Here is an 18,359-nt window from a genome sequence, read left to right on the forward strand (position 1 = left end):
ACCAATAGGATCAGGCGCTGTTATCGGCAGAGAAAAAAATCTTTACAGTCGCCATGATACAGCAGCGGAAACGAGTGAGAAGTAGCTAGAAAACAAAAGAGAACACGCAGTCGTCCTCGCGATTTGGTATGCTCTTGCAGGTAAAAATCAAATCTTTACTCTCCGACCTCGACCATTTTCACTCTTGTCGCCGCGGTCGTAATTTGATGTGAAATGCGCCATGGCTGTTTTCTGAAGAAGAACCTTTTTGAATAGGAAGTCGGGTCAGTTTCGACTAATTGATATCTGTTTTAGCTAGCGAGCTAACCCAGGCTAAGCTAAATAGCCCGTAGTTGGTCACAAAACCCAGCGATGTGCAGCCCTGAGAGCTCCTTTACTCTGTTTACCTCAACGTGAGTCCTGCTTTAAAGAAAAGGGCTAGCTAGCAGCAGCTACATAATGCGCCGTGTCGTGGCCTAGTGTTAACGCGGTGCCCTGCTATTATGTAAACAACAATTGTATCCTATCTTTTTATTCCATTTTGAATGTTTTTCGCTCACAGTCTGGGACGGGAGCGTCAAAGACAACCAATTTTCCGATTTCATTGCCTTGGCTTGTGCGTTTCCTCGTTGCTAGTTGCTAGTAAACGAGCTAGCGAGCGTTAGCCGTTCAGCGTTTGTTATGTATACTTTGATAGCTCCCTCTTTAGGTTCGGCTAGGCTAGTCGGCTAGTAACAATGAGAGGAAAAATCGGCTAACCTGAGCTGGCAAACTATACATTGAAGAATGTGGCTTTGTTTTCAATTCTTAAGTGATTTGAATGCGTGCCTTGTGCAGTTGCTAACATCTTTGTTCCCCAAGTTTAGTACGAAAAACACCGTCTCATCGTTGCCGATTTTAATGCTGAGTATTATGTAACTATAATTAAATCACCTTCTTCCAACGGAGCCGTTTAAATGATAACTAACTATACAACCGTGGAAACGACATGATTTAAATGGTTAAGTATAACTCGGATCATATCTTGATCTAAAAGTTAGTTTGGTTTGTAAAGGCTTTCCTTTACGTGTATGGTCATCTTGTGTACCTGTGGTGGCATTTTAAGATTGTCAGTGCAAATGTGGCTGACTGCTGAGCGACAGATCACTTTGATTACTCCAGTTTGAGCCTTTAAACGAAATTAAAACATTTATGTGCAATGATAGCAGGGTATCTCTTATAGTTTTCGCGAGCAGCTCAGTTTAGTGAACATTGTGCAGCACAGTGTGAGTATAAAGGTGTTGATGTGAGCAACATTTAAATTCCGGACAATGTCTACAGTGTTATAGGAATGCCCAAGGAAAAATATGACCCGCCGGATCCCAGGCGGATGTACACAATTATGTCCAGCGAGGAGGCAGCCAACGGGAAGAAGTCATACTGGGCTGAGCTGGAAATCAGCGGTGAGTATTGAGTTGCTACTTATTTAGGTAAACCTGTGTTGAATTTGAACACTAAATACATTTTTAATATGAAGAGGGAGAACTGTGGCAAAGAGTTGTTCTAAATATCATCTTTTTGTGTATCTTTTTTTTTTTTGAGTTAATAACTGTAACTTCGTGGTTCAAATATGACAAGGGACCACCACAATGGTACTGCTCATATTAGATTTGTACAGAGTTATGGTTTACTGTATCATGCCTTTTTTTTCTCCCTCCATAGACTGATTTATGCAAAACAATATCAGAAAAATATTCTGAAATGCACACTATAGATTCTCAGAGTCCAGAATGTCATTGTTACCGTTTTTGTTTAATATGACCATCAATTTAAAACTCAGTCATTCAGTGTATATCATAGAAGAATGATGCAACTGGTAAATACCCACCGTCAAAACAGGACACCTGCTCGACCCTTTCAGTGTTAGGAATTTACACTCACTGTATTATAGCTATAATATACTTAACACCATTTTTTTGGTTGAGTGATCATCATTGCTGTTGTCCCACAGTGGGTTTTTCAGGATGAAAATAAATTTATGTGCAATTGTTTGTACCCAAATGGCAACATGATGGAAGAATCCAAAATCTGTAATTTGAATAGATTTTGTCTAGATTTGTTTCTCTGGCATCTTTATCATTGTTATATCAACTAACCCAAGTCAACCCATTTACATGGGAAACAAGAATTTTCTTGAGGGCAAACCAAATAATGATTAAATACTGTGCTTTGCTTATTTTGTGTGTTCATGTGTCCTTTTCCACTGTTCTTGTAGGCAGAGTAAGGAGTCTCAGCACAGCCCTGTGGTCTCTCACCCACCTCACTGCCCTGCACCTCAGTGACAACTCATTGTCACGCATCCCGCCAGACATTGCCAAATTACACAACCTGGTGTACCTGGATCTCTCATCCAATAAGATCAGGAGCCTGCCGGCAGAGCTCGGCAACATGGTGTCTCTCAGGTGAGTAGTTTCAGTGATTTCACATTTGAAGCGACATCCACAGTGTGAATGTCGCTGTGGCATCCCTGATGCAAAGTTTCAATTTGCTGCCACTCAATCTAGGGATGCCAGTTGTCAGGGTTTGTTAAATTCCTTTTTTATTATTATTATTATTATTATTATTATTATATTTTTTTTTCAAGCCCATGCATTGTAATATTTAAATCTAATGTAAAAAAAAAAGGTTAACATTAACAATTAATCTAAAGTTGACAAGAATTCCAAGTTAATTTTTCAGCAATGCAATTAATACTTTTCAAATAGGACACTGGTTTCTAATGATCCAATTCCCCCGTGTCATCTGCAGGGAACTGCTTTTAAATAACAACCAGTTGCGGGTTCTGCCATTTGAATTGGGGAAACTGTTTCAGTTACAAACACTGGGGTTGAAAGGTGAGTGGTGTATCAGTTGTTTGTGTAGCTATTCTAACCATGAAATCCCACTATTCTCTGAGATGATTCAGCCCAATTTGCTTTCCTTTACTAGGAAACCCACTTGCACAAGAAATTATGAGCCTCTACCAGGAACCTGATGGCACGCGGAGACTGCTCAACTACTTGTTAGACAATCTGGCAGGGGCTATCAAGCGCAGTGAGTCCCCCTACTGTCTAGCAATTTTGAGACTGCCACAAGAATTGCATTTATTTAGCCAATTATTTAATTTCCTTGAAAGACAAATGCGTCAGTAAATATAAGTGGGGATTTGGTAAATCCTTCATTTCAACCCTTTTACACCTAGTGTTGCTCTGAGAAGTTACACTTCTCAACCAATATAGGGTCATTACGGTAATTCCAATCGCACTGTTGCTGGAAGTCGGCGAATCCGCTCCTTGGTGTTTCAACTGTTTATACACTCTTTCAATGTACCATAAGCTGCTGGATATTAAAGGTTCTAAGTATTCTGGAAAAATGGGCAAAAACATTTACTCACAGAACATTTTCTGGCCCTTTTTTGTGGTTAAAATAAGCAAAAAGCCCAGATGGACAATTGGAATCTTTGCTATTAAAGGTTAAAGAATTATTATTTTTTGTTTATTTGGTTGTTGTTCCCCCCCCCCCCCCCCCCCCCCCCCCCCCCTCTACTTGCTCAGTACCAACAGAGCAGCCTCCAGCCCGGTCATGGATCTCTCTCCAGGAACCAGACAGATCACGGCCATCAGGTAAGAATAACATGACATACATGACTTTGAACAGATGCACCTGCTCTTTTGAAGCCTATTGTTGTATGCAGCTGTTCCATAAATATGGATCCAGCGTGAATTCATAAAAATGAACTATCAGCCACATTCATCCATGATTATGCTGTACAGACAAAAAAAACTGCTGCTTGGTGCTTTTGTCGGTATACAGATTCATATCCAATATTTCCTGACATGTGCATTGTAGTAAATGCACAGTTCCAGTGGGTGAATCCTGCAAAACCAGCAATAAATCGTATGCAGGCATGTTCAGTTTACCAGTATTTCCCAAGAGTTTGCTTATAGACCACCATTACACTACAGTGTGTATGCACTACACACTACAGTTGTTATTGAAAGAGCTCACTCATGTGGTGCACTTTGTAACCTGTTTGTCAAATTATATTTCCAATACGTTCAATTGGTCCAGAGTTAACATTATTTAAAAAACAAGAATGCATATAATGAGTTTTCCGTATGTAGAAAGGGATAGGTATATAACACAATTTGGAGATTCATATGGCACCTTAAAAAAAATCCAGCATCTTAATTGTTTCTAAGAAAGACTTTTTTTTTTTCTTTTCTCCTGTCAGCACTGTTCTCTGTTATGTGCTACAATGTCCTGTGTGATAAGTATGCTACACGACAGCTATATGGTTACTGTCCCTCTTGGGCTCTAAACTGGGAGTACAGGAAGAAATCCATTATGCAGGAGATCCTTGGCTGCAACGCAGACATCATCAGTTTGCAGGTGAGTGACACCAAAACATTGGCTGCCCTTCACATTTGTGAACTAAATAGTTATTATGTTTGTTGAGATAGATCCAACCAGATTAAAAAGAAAGATCAGGGTTGGGTTATGGTAGCTACATTTTTAGCCACATATCAATTGACACCAGGATAGCACCATCTGTAAATTGTTATGCAATCCAATAACCCTGTACTTTATCCTCCTTTCTGTGAGTCACAGTGTTTAGTGGTGACATGATCAACATTCAATACATATTTATCATAGTTGTTAAATGTTTTCACCTTCTACTGGGAAGTTATTCTTTTACTATCTGTACAATTCTATTGCTCTCTAACAGGTGGACTTGTTTTACAAGAGGATTGTTGTTAAAACCTGGAATAATTATATTAAACACAGAGCAATGTTGAAACCAGTCTTTTAATAATTGTATTATTTAAATATTTAAATACTAAATAAATAAAATTACCATGTACACACAGCTTCTTGTTTGTAGTCATCAAGGCAGAACTATTGAAAAACATGCCTTGTTGGCTGCTCTTATATCGTCCTTTACTCCCTGCACTTTAAGCTTCTACAGTTTTCTTAGCTCTACTTGTGCTTTTTCTGTTACCTCAATGGAATTGTATTTCTCAGCATTGTCATCCTGCTGTTAGGACTGTTTAACATTTATTGCACCTTTCCACTTTTTGGACAGTGGTGTTTATTACATTTAAATGACTAATTCCTTTCATGCTGGCTATCCTGGCACATTTTCCTTTTTTACAGGAAGTTGAGACAGAGCAGTACTTCAATTTCTTCTTGCCTGAGCTGAAGGAGCAAGGATATGACGGCTTTTTCAGTCCAAAGTCACGAGCCAGGACTATGTCGGAGTCAGACCGTAAACATGTAGACGGATGTGCAATTTTCTACAAAACGGAAAAGTATGTACCTAAAGTTTTGTAGTTACTATGCTACTGGGTGTATTACTTATTAATTAGGCCAGAATTAGGCCTAATTATTTATTTCTTGGTTGAATGCCAAGATTACTATCATGGAGCTCTAAGATTGTTAGAACTACAAATAGTGAGCAAAGAATATTGCTGCTTTAATATAGTGTTAATGTTGTATTTTTAAAGCTGATAACGAAGGGTTTGAAATGTTCACGCAATTAAACTGATCCATTAATGCTGAAAAAGAAATTATGTACCACATTGTAAGACTTAGACTTCAGTTGTAAATAGTAACCAGTAGACTGGAACCAATGCTATTTTCTATATTGTTGTATGTTAGTGATATCCTGTTTTTAATGGGGGGGGTGTATCAGATGGGTGGAGCTACCACAGCTGACCTACCAAACCAGTTTGATTACCTTACGAAGGGTAAGGCCTGTAAGGTTTGTAACCTTGCATAACCTCTGTTTTTACTGTGTTTTTACATACATTTCCAAAGAGAGCAAATACAAAACATTTTTTTATTTACACCCTAATACAAAAGATACGCTTTCGACTGGATACCAAAGTTTTATTTTCATGCCATTGCACTTCGGAAAACTTTCATGCTTGTGTGTGCTGTGTTTTCATATTTGAGAACAACTGTTGATATTGTACAAACGAGTTTGTGTTTCTTAGAAAAAGCACTGCAAGGAAGAGCGTTATCACTCTGACTTATAGATTATATACAACAGACACAACTGTTGGCCAACTTGCAAAACAGTAACGTGCCACTTCTCATCCCCTTTATTTTGGGGCTGCAGCTCACTGTGATCCCCCAAGTATGGTGAAGGTTCAGTGATGTAGCAGCACCAGCATTGGGACACATAATTGGCACGTGTACTGTAAAAGATGGTGCAGCAGGAAAAGCTTGTCCACTTTCACAAATTATAATCCATAATTTGTGAAATACATGCCAATTTCCAATGTATTTCACCTTCTGCTTGCAGAATTAGTTTTTAATCGCCTGTTTTCGCATCCCCCACTGCTTATTTCCAGGTTCAGTGCAGTTCAGAAGCACACAGTGGAGTTCAACCAGCTGGCCATGGCTAACTCCGAGGGCTCAGAGGCTATGCTGAACAGGGTGATGACAAAGGACAACATCGGGGTAGCGGTACTGCTTGAGGTCCGCAAAGAGATGATGGAGGTCTCCTGTAAGTAGATGCCCTTGTTTGGATCTTCTGAAATCTCTTTCTGATTAGTTGTATATGTTTTTTGTTGAGACCAGTTTGTCAAGATAATCCAGAATTCACTTTTGCCTAAAATTCACTGAAGGAGAAGTTAAAATACAAGGAATGCTGGTGTTTCAGAAAACTGTTAATATGGTGTTGATTTTGTTTTAATTCATTTGTGTAAGTTCTCCCTGTTTACCGTTTCCCTCCTTTTAGCTGGAAAGTCACTTCATGGCATGGAGAAGCAGCTGCTCCTGGTAGCCAATGCCCACATGCACTGGGACCCAGAGTACTCTGACGTCAAACTGGTTCAGACCATGATGTTCCTCTCAGAGGTGAAGAACATAGTGGACAAGGCTACTCGCAGTCTCAAGTTGTCCTCTGTCTCTGGTGAGACCAATGCCATTCCACTGGTGCTGTGCGCTGACCTCAACTCCTTGCCTGACTCTGGTAAGTAAGCATGACAAACTTAGAATTGCTGTATCTAACCACAGAGAGTTTTGTATCTTGCAGATTAACTGATAATTTACTTAAGATATTAACAATCTCCAAAATATCTACCTTCAGTGGTATTCAGTGGTTCTTGTGGTAACAGGAATAGACTTGGCTTGTTCTGATGACAGTGAAGTGCTACTTGACTTTTCTTGATTTTGATGAAGGCACTTTCTTCTCCATCCCTTCTGTTCAGGCGTAGTGGAGTACCTGAGTACTGGCGGAGTGGACTGCACTCACAAGGACTTCAAAGAGCTTCGTTATAGTGACAGCCTGACCAAATTTAACTGCAACGGCAAAAACAGCACGTCCAACGGCAGGATTACCCACGGCTTCAAGCTGAAGAGCGCCTACGAGAACGGCCTGATGCCTTACACCAACTACACCTTCGACTTCAAGGTAACTTTTGCTGCTACAGCACAGATTTGTTTTTGGAACTAAGAGCCCTTGTGGTATCTGCACAGAATTGACACCTTAGGTGTGTTTGAGAGGACGCAAACCATTGTTGAATTACTTGGAGGAATAACTAAGCAGTGCATCACAGATGTTCTTGTTGTTCCTAGAAAGGTGACCACCTCCTTCTTCTCTCCTCAGGGTGTCATTGACTATATTTTCTACTCCAAGCCTCACCTGAACGTGTTGGGTATCTTGGGCCCACTAGACCCCCACTGGCTTGTAGAGAACAATGTCAGCGGCTGCCCACATCCCCACATCCCCTCCGACCACTTCTCCCTCTTCGCCCAGCTGGAGCTGCTCCTGCCCAATGTGCCCCCCCAGGTCAATGGGCTCCATCTGCCTGCACGCAGGTAGTGAGTCCCTGCCACACCACCAGGGGGAGCTACAACCACAGCCTCTCCCTTTCAACCTTCCTCCCTCCCACTACCAGCTCTTCCCTCCACCATGCCGGAGGAGGAAGACAAAAAACACAACCTGTAAAATATTCGTACAGTGAGGTCTGGCCAACAGGGATTTCGTATAATGTTATAGATATTCTATATTTTTCTTTTTTTCTTTCTCTATTTTTCTTTTTTTTTTGTTGTTTTTTTTTTTTAACCGCTCGTTTCAGTCCTGTTTGCATCATTTTTTTTGTGTTTCAAAATTTCTATTCCTCCTCAAAATCCACCTGCCCACTTTGCTTCTGTCATCCAAACTAGAGGGGGATGGTAGCTCATTCAGCTTTGTAACCTAGGGCACTGTTTGGTTGTAGACAAAAGGGAAATGTAGAAGTAGCTGAGGGGATGACATCCACCTGAAAAGTTCCATAGCTGATGGTCTGCTTGTCTGTATGTCCTGTATAAATCTAAAACCAGCAAAGACTGCAGACTTGTCAGTCTCGGACCTCCATTGTTGGCTTGTGCTTGTTTTCCTCTGTACCCTGGCAGCCAGCGTACTTTCTCAGTCTTTCTACAATACACACTTTTGACTCAGATGTGATTGGGTTAGAGCAGCTGGTGGACGAGTGTCCCACAAGGTGGATGTAGCGCAGCTCATACGAGACGAGATATCCTGCTGTCATTCTGTGGTGCTGAGGCCTTTTATGTGGTCATGGCCTCCCGTGGTGCTACAAGATAGTCTACACCTCTGACCCCGGCCCTGGTACGTTCGCTACCGAACCCACAGATGCCTCGAGAAGACAGCCAAGAACCAGGTTTGCCTGATTACTCGTAGGCAGTATATGAGGTTAGTTTGTCAAGGAAGGGTGTTGTGAGAAACTGAGAGCAGCTACCATCCTTTTAGCAGATTGTTTCACCCCAGCTTGTATAGTTATAGCTAGGTTAGTCTTGTGTTTTTGGAGCTCGTGTGGCCCATGTGTCATCTTTTTTGGGGCTAGGGGATTTAGGCTGATGGAAAAAGCGATGGTGGGGCCGTCACAAATCTTTACTTCATCTTGATTGCTTTTAGGCAGAGAGAGCGAGTAATGGCTGATACACAGGAGTAAAACCAGCATTCCTCTCACTGTCTGGAGTTGCCATTCAACTCCACACATGCAAGCTTACACACAAACACCTACATACACACTGACACATACACAGGTTATTTGAAGGCAGATCTGTAGCACTGTCTCTGAGGCCAGTAGTGACTTTCCCCAGCCATAAATTCCATATACAAAAGCAGTGGATTTTTCACAAGTGTTTGTACAGAATAGAAATCTAGACTCAGTCTTTTCATGATTGTATATGAACCACAAAAGACCTGTTTTCTGGCGTTTTTTGTACTAAGAGTAAATTATGATCAGATTTGAAAAAAGATTGTATTGTAAACTATGGCTAAATTTTTATCCAGTTAATGTTAAGATGAATTGATATTACCAGCTTGTACAAAAGACGTAAGAAGAGGTTGTTCAAGGCGTTCGCTGTCACCACTTTGCACTCCCTAGAGATTAACTGTAATTTATGTATCAGTATTTTTTTTCCTCCCCCTTTCTCTGCACCGTTGATATGATTTGCCAGCATATTGCTGCAACTGTAAATAGACACTGAGTAAATTCTGCCTGTTGCTTCTTGCTCATTAACAAAGCCATTGATCCACGCTGCTGCCATCAGCTCACACAAAAAGACATGCAAGAAAGAGTCATAGCCCACCAGTGACTACACATCTGTTCATTTATATATCTCACAGCTAGTCTCACCAGTGACGTGTGGCTGACACAACATATACAGATCCCACACGTACAACAAAACATCGTGCCTCACTGTAGCAGTTGTCATTGTCTTGCACTATATACATTTGACGAACGCCTGAACAACCTTTTCTCCTTTTATTTTTAAATACTGTTGAGACATTTGTGAAGATTTTATGTCCTTTTTTGGTTTTGTTAATGTTGATTTTCTTTTTTATGAGCTGTGACAATGTTAAGATGATGTGTATATCCTTCCTATTCATTGAGCTCTCTAGTAATCAGGTATGTTTTCTCCACCGACTCATTTTCCTTTACATAAACCACGAAGTAAGAAGTCTTATCTTCACTAAACTGCTCATGAGTTGTTTCGCTCCCTCGTTAGCCATAGCACGGCTCCATGCCCAAACTCCCGAAATACATAATCCTTACCTCCTACCCTGGCCATGAATTTTTAAATCTCCTTAAGCCTGTCCATCATTCTGATACCACCCTCCCTCAACTGCCCAACCTCAGACTAAACCTACCCACTATATTACTCAAGCTGTGTCTTTTACACACCTTTGCTCAACCACTTTGTATAGTTATCTTCCCCCATCACTGCAGCTATAGTGCCATCTGTGGACCCCCCCTACCTCTGTATTGGAAAAGATGGAAGGCTGCTTTGGATGAACAAGGGATGAGGGGCAGCAAGCTCAGCTGTTTCTCTCTGAAGGCCAAGCAAGCACGTTGCTATGAAGTCGAATGTGTTGCATCCCAGACGGATGAGAGATGTCAGTTAATTGTGAGATTACTTCAACAGCCATGCTTTTACAGATACAACAAATGATGAGCACTTAGTAGATTCAGATGCAGCTCCCCTCACTCCCTGTCCCATAGTAATGAGTAAATACCATATAATTTTAATGTATATGTTGAAATGAAATTTTTAAAGAAAGAGGGAAGCAAGTAAATAGGAAATTTAGTCCTCAGATCAAGTTTTCTTGTCTGCCCCCTACATGTTTTTAACTTTTTGTTTTCCAGTGGAAACCAATGTCTCCAGTTTGCTTTTTTTCCTGAATGGCATTAGTATTGTAGTAGATTTAAAGGCTAGCTTTTTTTGTAAAGTGTGAATAAAAGATGTATCTCATGTTTCCTTTCTAAAAAGATATTGAATTGTGTTGTTGTGTAAATCATGAATTCTATGATGGTGTTTTGTTTGCAACTTTTTTTTTTTCTTTTTTTTTTTTACTTTAACTCAATATTTTTCCTCCGATTTAATCTTATTCCATCACAAACCAAATCCTCTGTAGAAATCATGAGAGGTTGTGTCTGATGGGTTGATTTAGTTTAATGATCCTGATGATGCCTCGTAGAATGAAGGATTGACTGCTTGTTGGAGGAAAATTACCTGCATCATTTATCAGAACTTTCGGCACAGGGATATTGAATTTTTTTTTTTTTTCTCTCCATACTTTTTACTTTTCAGCTTTATTGTGGGTGATACATGGCACTAGCTGGAGAGTGCTGGTGCCTGTAGGTTAGGGCAGCAGAGCTGTCTTACTTGTTACTGCAGTTAAGTACTAGAGAACACTTTTCTGACTGGTGTAAAACGTGTTTGTAAGACTAAGCTATGTTGTGCCACTGGTCTCTAGACTGGTCCTGTGACGATTTTTTTTTTTTTTTTTTTGAGTACTACTAGTCCATCTCACTCTTTTCTTGTGCATCACAATGCTTGTATCTGTAACACTAACTAGATAGTCACTGATTTGACTCTTTAAACCTTTTTGGTTGTTGAATTCCCTCCCTCCACCTCCTCTACACCACCGTCATTAAACCAGACTTTTCTCCTGATTGAACATTGGGAGAAATCACAGATCTGAGTTATTTCATTTAGTGAGCTTCAGTGAATGACAGCATTGTTGGCTTTGTACTTTTTTTTTTTTTCTGTTAAGTTTCATATTTGGCTTGTTAGGCCTAGAGTTGTTTTTTCTCTCTCTCTCTCTCTCTCTCTCTCTCTCTCTTCCCAAGCTGCATCCCTCTGTAATGGTGCACACCAAAGCTGCTTGTAGTTCAGTTCAGTCGTAGTGCAAGTTCTTTTACCAATCAGTCATGTGTTGTTGTTTTTTTGTTTTGTTTTTTTTTTCCTCTTCTCTTTTGCTAGTTTTATTCCATATCATAGTCTTCATGAAATTGTAGGGCTGTAAGGAAAGTAAGGTACTTTTGTCCTTTTCCTTGAATCACATGAACATCCATCCTCATCGTTGTCACTGTGGTTGGAGTTCGGTTTCTCAACACGTCAACTCAATTTAAATGCATCGTTTCTCCAGAAACTTGGCAATAATTCCCAGAAACATTCAGACGTATTCAGAATGGCTTTTTAAATATTTTATCTGGAAAATGTAGCTATGTCATCTTTTGAACTTTTTCTTCTTATTAACTCTCCATTTTCAATTTCCAAAAATGTTAAGTTTTCTGAACCTCTTAACCATTTTTTATTTTCCTTTTGTCAGCCATCTTGTATATTTGCTCATCTCCTCCCTGCCGATCTAGTGGTAGTTGTTCAATGATCAGGATTGTCTATCTGTAATCAGCTGAGTACATATATTGATCTGTGTCACTGTGTTTATGCACTGGACCAACTATTGTTTACCATTCATGAAATACCAGCAAAAAAAGAAAAAAAAAGAAAAAAACACTTGCACAATGTTGTAGAATGTCCATTTACCCAGATGAGAAATCAAGGCAGCTGTTTTCAAATCAACACATACTGTTTTAAAAAGAAACTGAATGGTAAACAATGCTTTTTGTTGTACCCCTTAGCCGTCCTCTCGATTCTCTTTTGACTAGTTTTGTTCTTTTATTTTTTTCAGTTTGACTACCGGTTCTGCTTGTTTCCTTTACACCTACCTATGTATTTTCCTACTTCTGGTTGAAAATAAATTCTATATTATCTGTTTCAAGCTGTGTCACCTCTTATTCTTTGCAATGGATATTGAAGAATAAATTCGATATCTGTTCTTGTCTTGCCTCCTTTTGCTTCATTGATTTTTTTTTTTTTTCTTTTTAAAATATTCCTCTTAATTCAACTCTTTGCACAATCTAGAGTAAGTGTGGAGAGTATTTGTTTTTTTAATCTGACCTTATCTTCCCCAAACCTGAACAGCCAACAAAGTAAGCAAGCAGGGCACTGACTCACTGCCTATTTTCTCATTTTAAGCAATTTAAATAAATTGTTACTATTTATTTCTATTTCTGTTTATTTGGTTGATGGTGAAGCTGTGTGAAGATGTGTCAAACAGTTGGTGGAGGCTGGATCTTGAGGCCCAAGTGTACACAGGATCTGCAGCAGCTTCATTAATGATGGTAATAGTGAGTTTCTCAGGTTAAAACCTGCTCACAGTATCGCACCTATTTCCAAACCAGTTAGTTGAAGAGACTGTCTTTTTGTTGACGGCTCTGTGTCGGGAAACACACTGACCCCTGAAGTGTCCTTTAGCAACGCATTCGGCCGTTATCAGCACCGTGGGTGCTGTTTTGTAGCTGAGACTGACCTTTGATTTTCCTCCAACACAGCAAATGAAAAGAGGATTCCTCCCCGGGGATCAATGAAGTTTAACATTAACATTTAATACCTTAGGTACCCTGAGGCTAACAGATTGTGTATTATCATTTGTGGGCACATGGTGGAGCCAAAAGATCATATCCTGGAAGGATACAAGCCGACTGGTCCAAACAGTCACCCCGGGCTCATAACATCAGCTGGAGTTGATTTAGAGCAAACACGAGCAAAGCAGTTTGAGACAGCAAGTCGAACAGGAAAGTTCAGTCAAAACAACAGGGAGGTGCTATAATTCTCAAAGCATTCATCAAAATGCCATTAAAATGAAGAACAAAACACTGAAGCATCTGTTCTGAGTGATGTAAATAAATATATTTGTATTATTGTCCGGTGAGTGCAGGACATTTAATGTATTAATATACATTTTACTATTTACAAACCATGTATCGACAAAACTATTTGTTATAAAGAAAAATAACAAATTGACAAATTAACCGCCCGAACATCTTCTTCATATTTTGTGCCTTACACTTTCCCTAAGAGTAAAATAAATGACCTTCCTTGGATACCTGTCTGATGAAGCCTTTAAACAAAAGCAGAGTTCTATTTTTCATGATGGCTCAATTCCGACTGTCCAACAAGGAATGACAGTTTTCCCACTTTACAATATAGAGCATTCTTTCAGTGTACCACAATTACTGTTACTGCAAAACACACAACGTGTTGGGGTTTTTTGTTTTGTTTTGTTTTTTTCATTTTTTCCATGTATTATATTATTTCTCCGCTTAGCCCACATTTGCCTTTTTCTCTCTAACTGTGTGTTGTAGTAATCATGTTTACTCTGATTTATAGCTTCTATAAATTCTGTACCAACAGTAACTAAAGAATCTGAAAGTTTTCCATAAATACCTGGTTGAAAAAGACCATAAAAACAGTCTGTGTCATCCTGTCATGACAGTGTAGAGCTTTTTGAAAGCAGTGATTCACTTTTTCTGATGGTCAGGTCATTTCAGGAGAGCTTTTCAGATGCTGCTACGAAAATGCTTCTCAGGGATTTGGTCTTCTCAGCTGTCAAACCCATGAACAGTTCATATTTTAAGACAACGGGGGGGTTAATCAATAATGAAAATGATCATTACTTGCAGCCCCAGATCTGAGTGGAAATGCAGAGTTTGCTTTAACAGTCTGTTAACTTGTCTCTCTTGATCATGCTCAGCCTGCCATGAAACAACACAAAGTGCTGGTGGGAACATTGCAACTACTTGTCTTTAATCAATGCGGTGCATTCACTGAAGTCTGTTTGTTGTATTTGGTACTGGAAAAGAATATTTTTTCCAAAGCACAGCAGCTGTGTCCATGAAATTAGTACGAATTAACAGGCCAGCAGCGATGTGAGCCACCACCTCTCTGCTGTGATGGCGCGGCGCATGATGAAGTGGTTGCAGAAAAAAATCAAGTGGAAAACAAACCATAAACAGATGCCCGCAGAAAACTAAAGAACAGTTATCAATAATTTTCTCCTTCAGTTTTTAGCTCACAACAAAATAATGCAGCAGGCGCAACGTGAGGAGTGCCACAAGGCGTTCTTTCATTCCTGAAATGAACTGTGACTGTAAATATAATTCTTGCCTGATTTTGCTCATGTGGGATGAAGAAGCTTTTAAAACATGTTGCATTAATTCCAGTGACTTAATGTGTTTAAAATTAGAGTCAGAACACCGGAAGGGAATATCAAAGACTGTCCAAGTGGCAATTTTTGCCTCAAGTTCATGAACTACTTCTTGCTTTGAATTGAATGTTCTTGCAGCAACAGCTTTTCAAATTTGTGTTTATGTGTGAGCGAACATTAAAGATAACAAGAGAGTTTCCATAGAAAAGAAAAGGGAAGAGAGAGGAAAGATTATGCTTTACTTCACTCCAGTGTTGTTGAGCTATTGGTCTTATGTGGACGTGGCAGCCTGATTGCAGAGTCCGGAAAGTCCTTTGCAGATGTACACTCTCCCCTCACTCTATCGCTCTTCTCTGGTTCCTCCTTGTTTTCTTCTTTCTTGATATCCTCTTTTATTCATCCTCCCCCACTCAGCCAAGGAGTTGTTTTTTTTTTTTTAAATCCTCTCCGTCTGAAATTCCCACTGCTGTGTGACTGTGTGTGTATGTATGTGTGTGTGCGTGCGTGCATGACTACTAGGTCAGTGGTCTGTATGATGTCCAGCCAACTCCTCCTGACACGCTCTCAGCATAACTCTTTGAGTTTCATGGTTGTGGAGTAAAGTTGTAAAGCTCCATAAATGAACACATGAAATGTCCCTCTCTCTCTCTCTCTCCCTGTGTGTCTTACTGAGGCTGGACCTACCAGACACAGCGCTCAGCCAACACAGTCCAGGCTCAGACCTGAAGGGTTCCTATTGAGTGGAGATCACCTCAATCATGACCTCAGGCACAGAAAACACTGAAACTATTTTTTATTTTTTTGGCCAAAATAATGATCACTTGCCAAAAGCTTTTAGAGTGGAGAGAGTGACACCTGAGCATCTGGCACTCTGTAAAACAGCACATGCCTGTGTGTTTTATTGCTCTTGTTAAACCACGGGGTGTGGCTTTGTCCCGTTAGAGAGGTCGGTGAAACCCCGGAGCTATGTTTTCTGGCCAGTAGCAGCTTTGGCTGGAGAAAATTTTAGTGTGTTCCTAATGTGATCAGAGAAAATAAGTCCAAGTGTATCAATCCACTTCCAGTCATCTTCAAATAAACTCTGCGTGCATGTGGTGCAAACCATAAACATAGTTAGGTGTGTTTCTATCACTATCAAAAAAGAGAACCTCGACTTAATGCAATATAAATATACACATATGAAATACACAGGATTCTCACATTTCGTGAGCAGTGCCATGGAGGAAGAGAGCGTTTATACTCAAATCAAATACATCAAATATATCATGTTTCAAGTCAGACTTTTATGTACTGGCTGTAAAGGTCACTTGAAACCTGATTAGTTTACTCCACAAATGTTTCACTGTCTGATGTTTTACTGTGTGTGTGTGTGTGTGTGTTAGGGCTTTTTTTCCTCAGCCACAAGTTTAGGCTGCATTCTGCCCAGATGTGGAATATATTAGTCACCTGTTGTGAGGATACAGTGAAATTACGCCCACCGATCCAGAGTAAGGAAACTCACCCAAAGCTAACCACCACCTTCTTGTTAAACAGAGCTGCAGTGGAGGGACATCCATTGTTATGCACTGATGGGCTCGTATGGGAAGAATCTTACAAGAAGTTCATCTGAAATCTTTCTAGTCTGCTGTTTCATTGTCAGTCATCCAAAAACTGTTCACCAGTGCTCGGTTCTGTTGTCAAGCTTTGGAACAAACACTTTAACATATTTTAGGATGCCGTGTGCTGTTTATGTCATAGGTCATAAAAAAACATCATAAAATGTCTGCACAAGGCAGACAGACTCTAAACTCGACCATGTGGACTCTTGACTAGTTCCAGTGCAGCCTATTTGTGAAATTAATGTTTTCAGCAGTCAGTTTCAACATAAATAATCCTTCTCGGCTAAATGCTCTAACAACAGTATCATTGTGGCTTCTGCTGGTTGAAGTTATGATCTCTGATGGGAAGAAAACCGATTATTTATGCCAAAAGTTTCCAAAGCCCAGCGCAATTGTGATAAATCAAACGAATGAAAACCAGCTTTGAATTCATCAGGGCAAAAAACACAATAACAGGAAAGTACTTGCAGTGAACATGAGGGACAGGTACAGAGGAAGGGGAGCAGACCTAACTGAGATGGCGGATGCACCAGTTTACTCACACACCTGCTTGCAAACTCAGGAGTGAACAGTTCGTTCACCAACATGCATTATCCACAAAGAGCACAGAAAAACAAGGCTGTGTGCCTGTGAAGTCATGCCAGTAATTCAGAGCACATATTTTCTTAAAAAAAAAAAGAAAAGAAAAAGAAAAATGCATGCTCTGATTTTTCTCAAAACAATGCATTCTGCTCTGTTTTCCGGAGTTTATTTGTGGTCGAGGGGTGAGAGGTCAATTGACGTGCTTGCTTAACAGTGCTTTGATACATTTTATATTGTAATAATGTTCAATTGTTCATGGTTCAGTGTGCGTCTAATGATCTGTAGCTGGACAGAGCTGAAGGACCAACGCAGGCTGACTTTTCTGAGTTAGCTGTGACCTCCCAGACTCTACCTCTCCACCGGTTATCGAAGCTGAGTCCAGCCTGAGTCCTCTAAATGGAAGCTATGAAAGTGAGACTGAGCTCTGTTAGTCTCGGTGTGTGTTCCTCCGTCTTTGTCAGTGAGTCTTGTATTGTGGAGCATCTGGCGACTGAACACAGTGCGCTGGAGTAGGGTCGCAACCTCTCGTCTCTCTTCAGTGAGCTGCCTGGATATGACAGGCCCTCTCTCTCGCTCTCTCTCTCTCTCTTTCTCTTCTTCGTCTTCACTTCTAGCTGTGCTAATTGTTCTCGGGGCTGGGGAGCACTCGTCTGTCACTGGAGGTCTGTTCATTCGCATCTGTGGGTCGCAGGCTCCAGCAAAGACTGGAGTGGAGTATGACAGCTCCTGCTTATGTGTGTGTGTGTGTGTGTTTCTGTAGCCAAAATGCCTGAAAGGAAATGGTGATGGCTGGAGTCTTAGTTCAGATAAACATGAAGGTGTGCGGCATGAAATACACAAACACTGATCACTCTGACACATTATATTGTAATTTAGCAAATTAGAAGTTTGTTTTTTTTGGAAAAGATGCTCTTGCTTTCATAAATACAGTTAGATTGAATTTAGCTTCAGCTAATAGCAGGTTAGTGTAGCTTTGATCCTTAATTTTCATCTGAATCTCTTTATTTGACATCCGTAAGTGGCCGCACTGCTTATCTTTTCAGGGCCACTGACACGGGGCAAGAGACAGGATGCATCTTAAACAGGTCACCAGGTCACCACCCGTTCATCACAGGCCTGACACACAGAGACAAACTTTGACATCTACAAATCACAAATTGACCTGTGTGTTTTTGGACTTCAGGAAGAAGCGAGACCACCTGGAGAAGGCCACACAAACCGCACACACAAAAAGCCCCAGGTTCAAGCCCTCACCTCATTGCTGTGGGGCAACAGTGCAAACCACTGCACCAAAGTACCACCCCTCGCTTTGCATGGAAACTGGAAGCATC

At 40.4% G+C, this 18,359-nt stretch overlaps 1 protein-coding gene across 1 annotated transcript; it reads left to right on the top strand.

The window, feature by feature from the left end:
• Positions 1-38: 38 nt before the first annotated feature.
• On the top strand, positions 39-12,577 carry LOC115050209 (CCR4-NOT transcription complex subunit 6). Its single transcript, XM_029513003.1, has 12 exons — positions 39-140; positions 1,300-1,421; positions 2,234-2,420; positions 2,767-2,852; positions 2,947-3,051; positions 3,552-3,620; positions 4,232-4,389; positions 5,155-5,309; positions 6,357-6,511; positions 6,746-6,979; positions 7,218-7,420; positions 7,616-12,577. The coding sequence occupies exons 2-12, from the start codon at positions 1,310-1,312 to the stop codon at positions 7,829-7,831; spliced, it is 1,680 nt and encodes a 559-aa protein (XP_029368863.1). The 5' UTR covers positions 39-140; positions 1,300-1,309; the 3' UTR covers positions 7,832-12,577.
• Positions 12,578-18,359: the final 5,782 nt, after the last annotated feature.

The sequence above is a fragment of the Echeneis naucrates genome, chromosome 10 (assembly GCF_900963305.1).
Source record: "Echeneis naucrates chromosome 10, fEcheNa1.1, whole genome shotgun sequence".
Taxonomy (NCBI): Eukaryota; Metazoa; Chordata; class Actinopteri; order Carangiformes; family Echeneidae; genus Echeneis; species Echeneis naucrates.

What these genes read in the sequence shown, in the direction of transcription:
- LOC115050209 (XM_029513003.1), top strand. Translation starts at nt 1,310, where the DNA reads ATGCCCAAGGAAAAATATGACCCGCCGGATCCCAGGCGGATGTACACA. An exon ending in GGCTGAGCTGGAAATCAGCG is followed by an intron (nt 1,422 to 2,233) that starts GTGAGTATTGAG and finishes CTGTTCTTGTAG; the next exon opens with GCAGAGTAAGGAGTCTCAGC. An exon ending in ATTTTCTACAAAACGGAAAA is followed by an intron (nt 5,310 to 6,356) that starts GTATGTACCTAA and finishes GCTTATTTCCAG; the next exon opens with GTTCAGTGCAGTTCAGAAGC.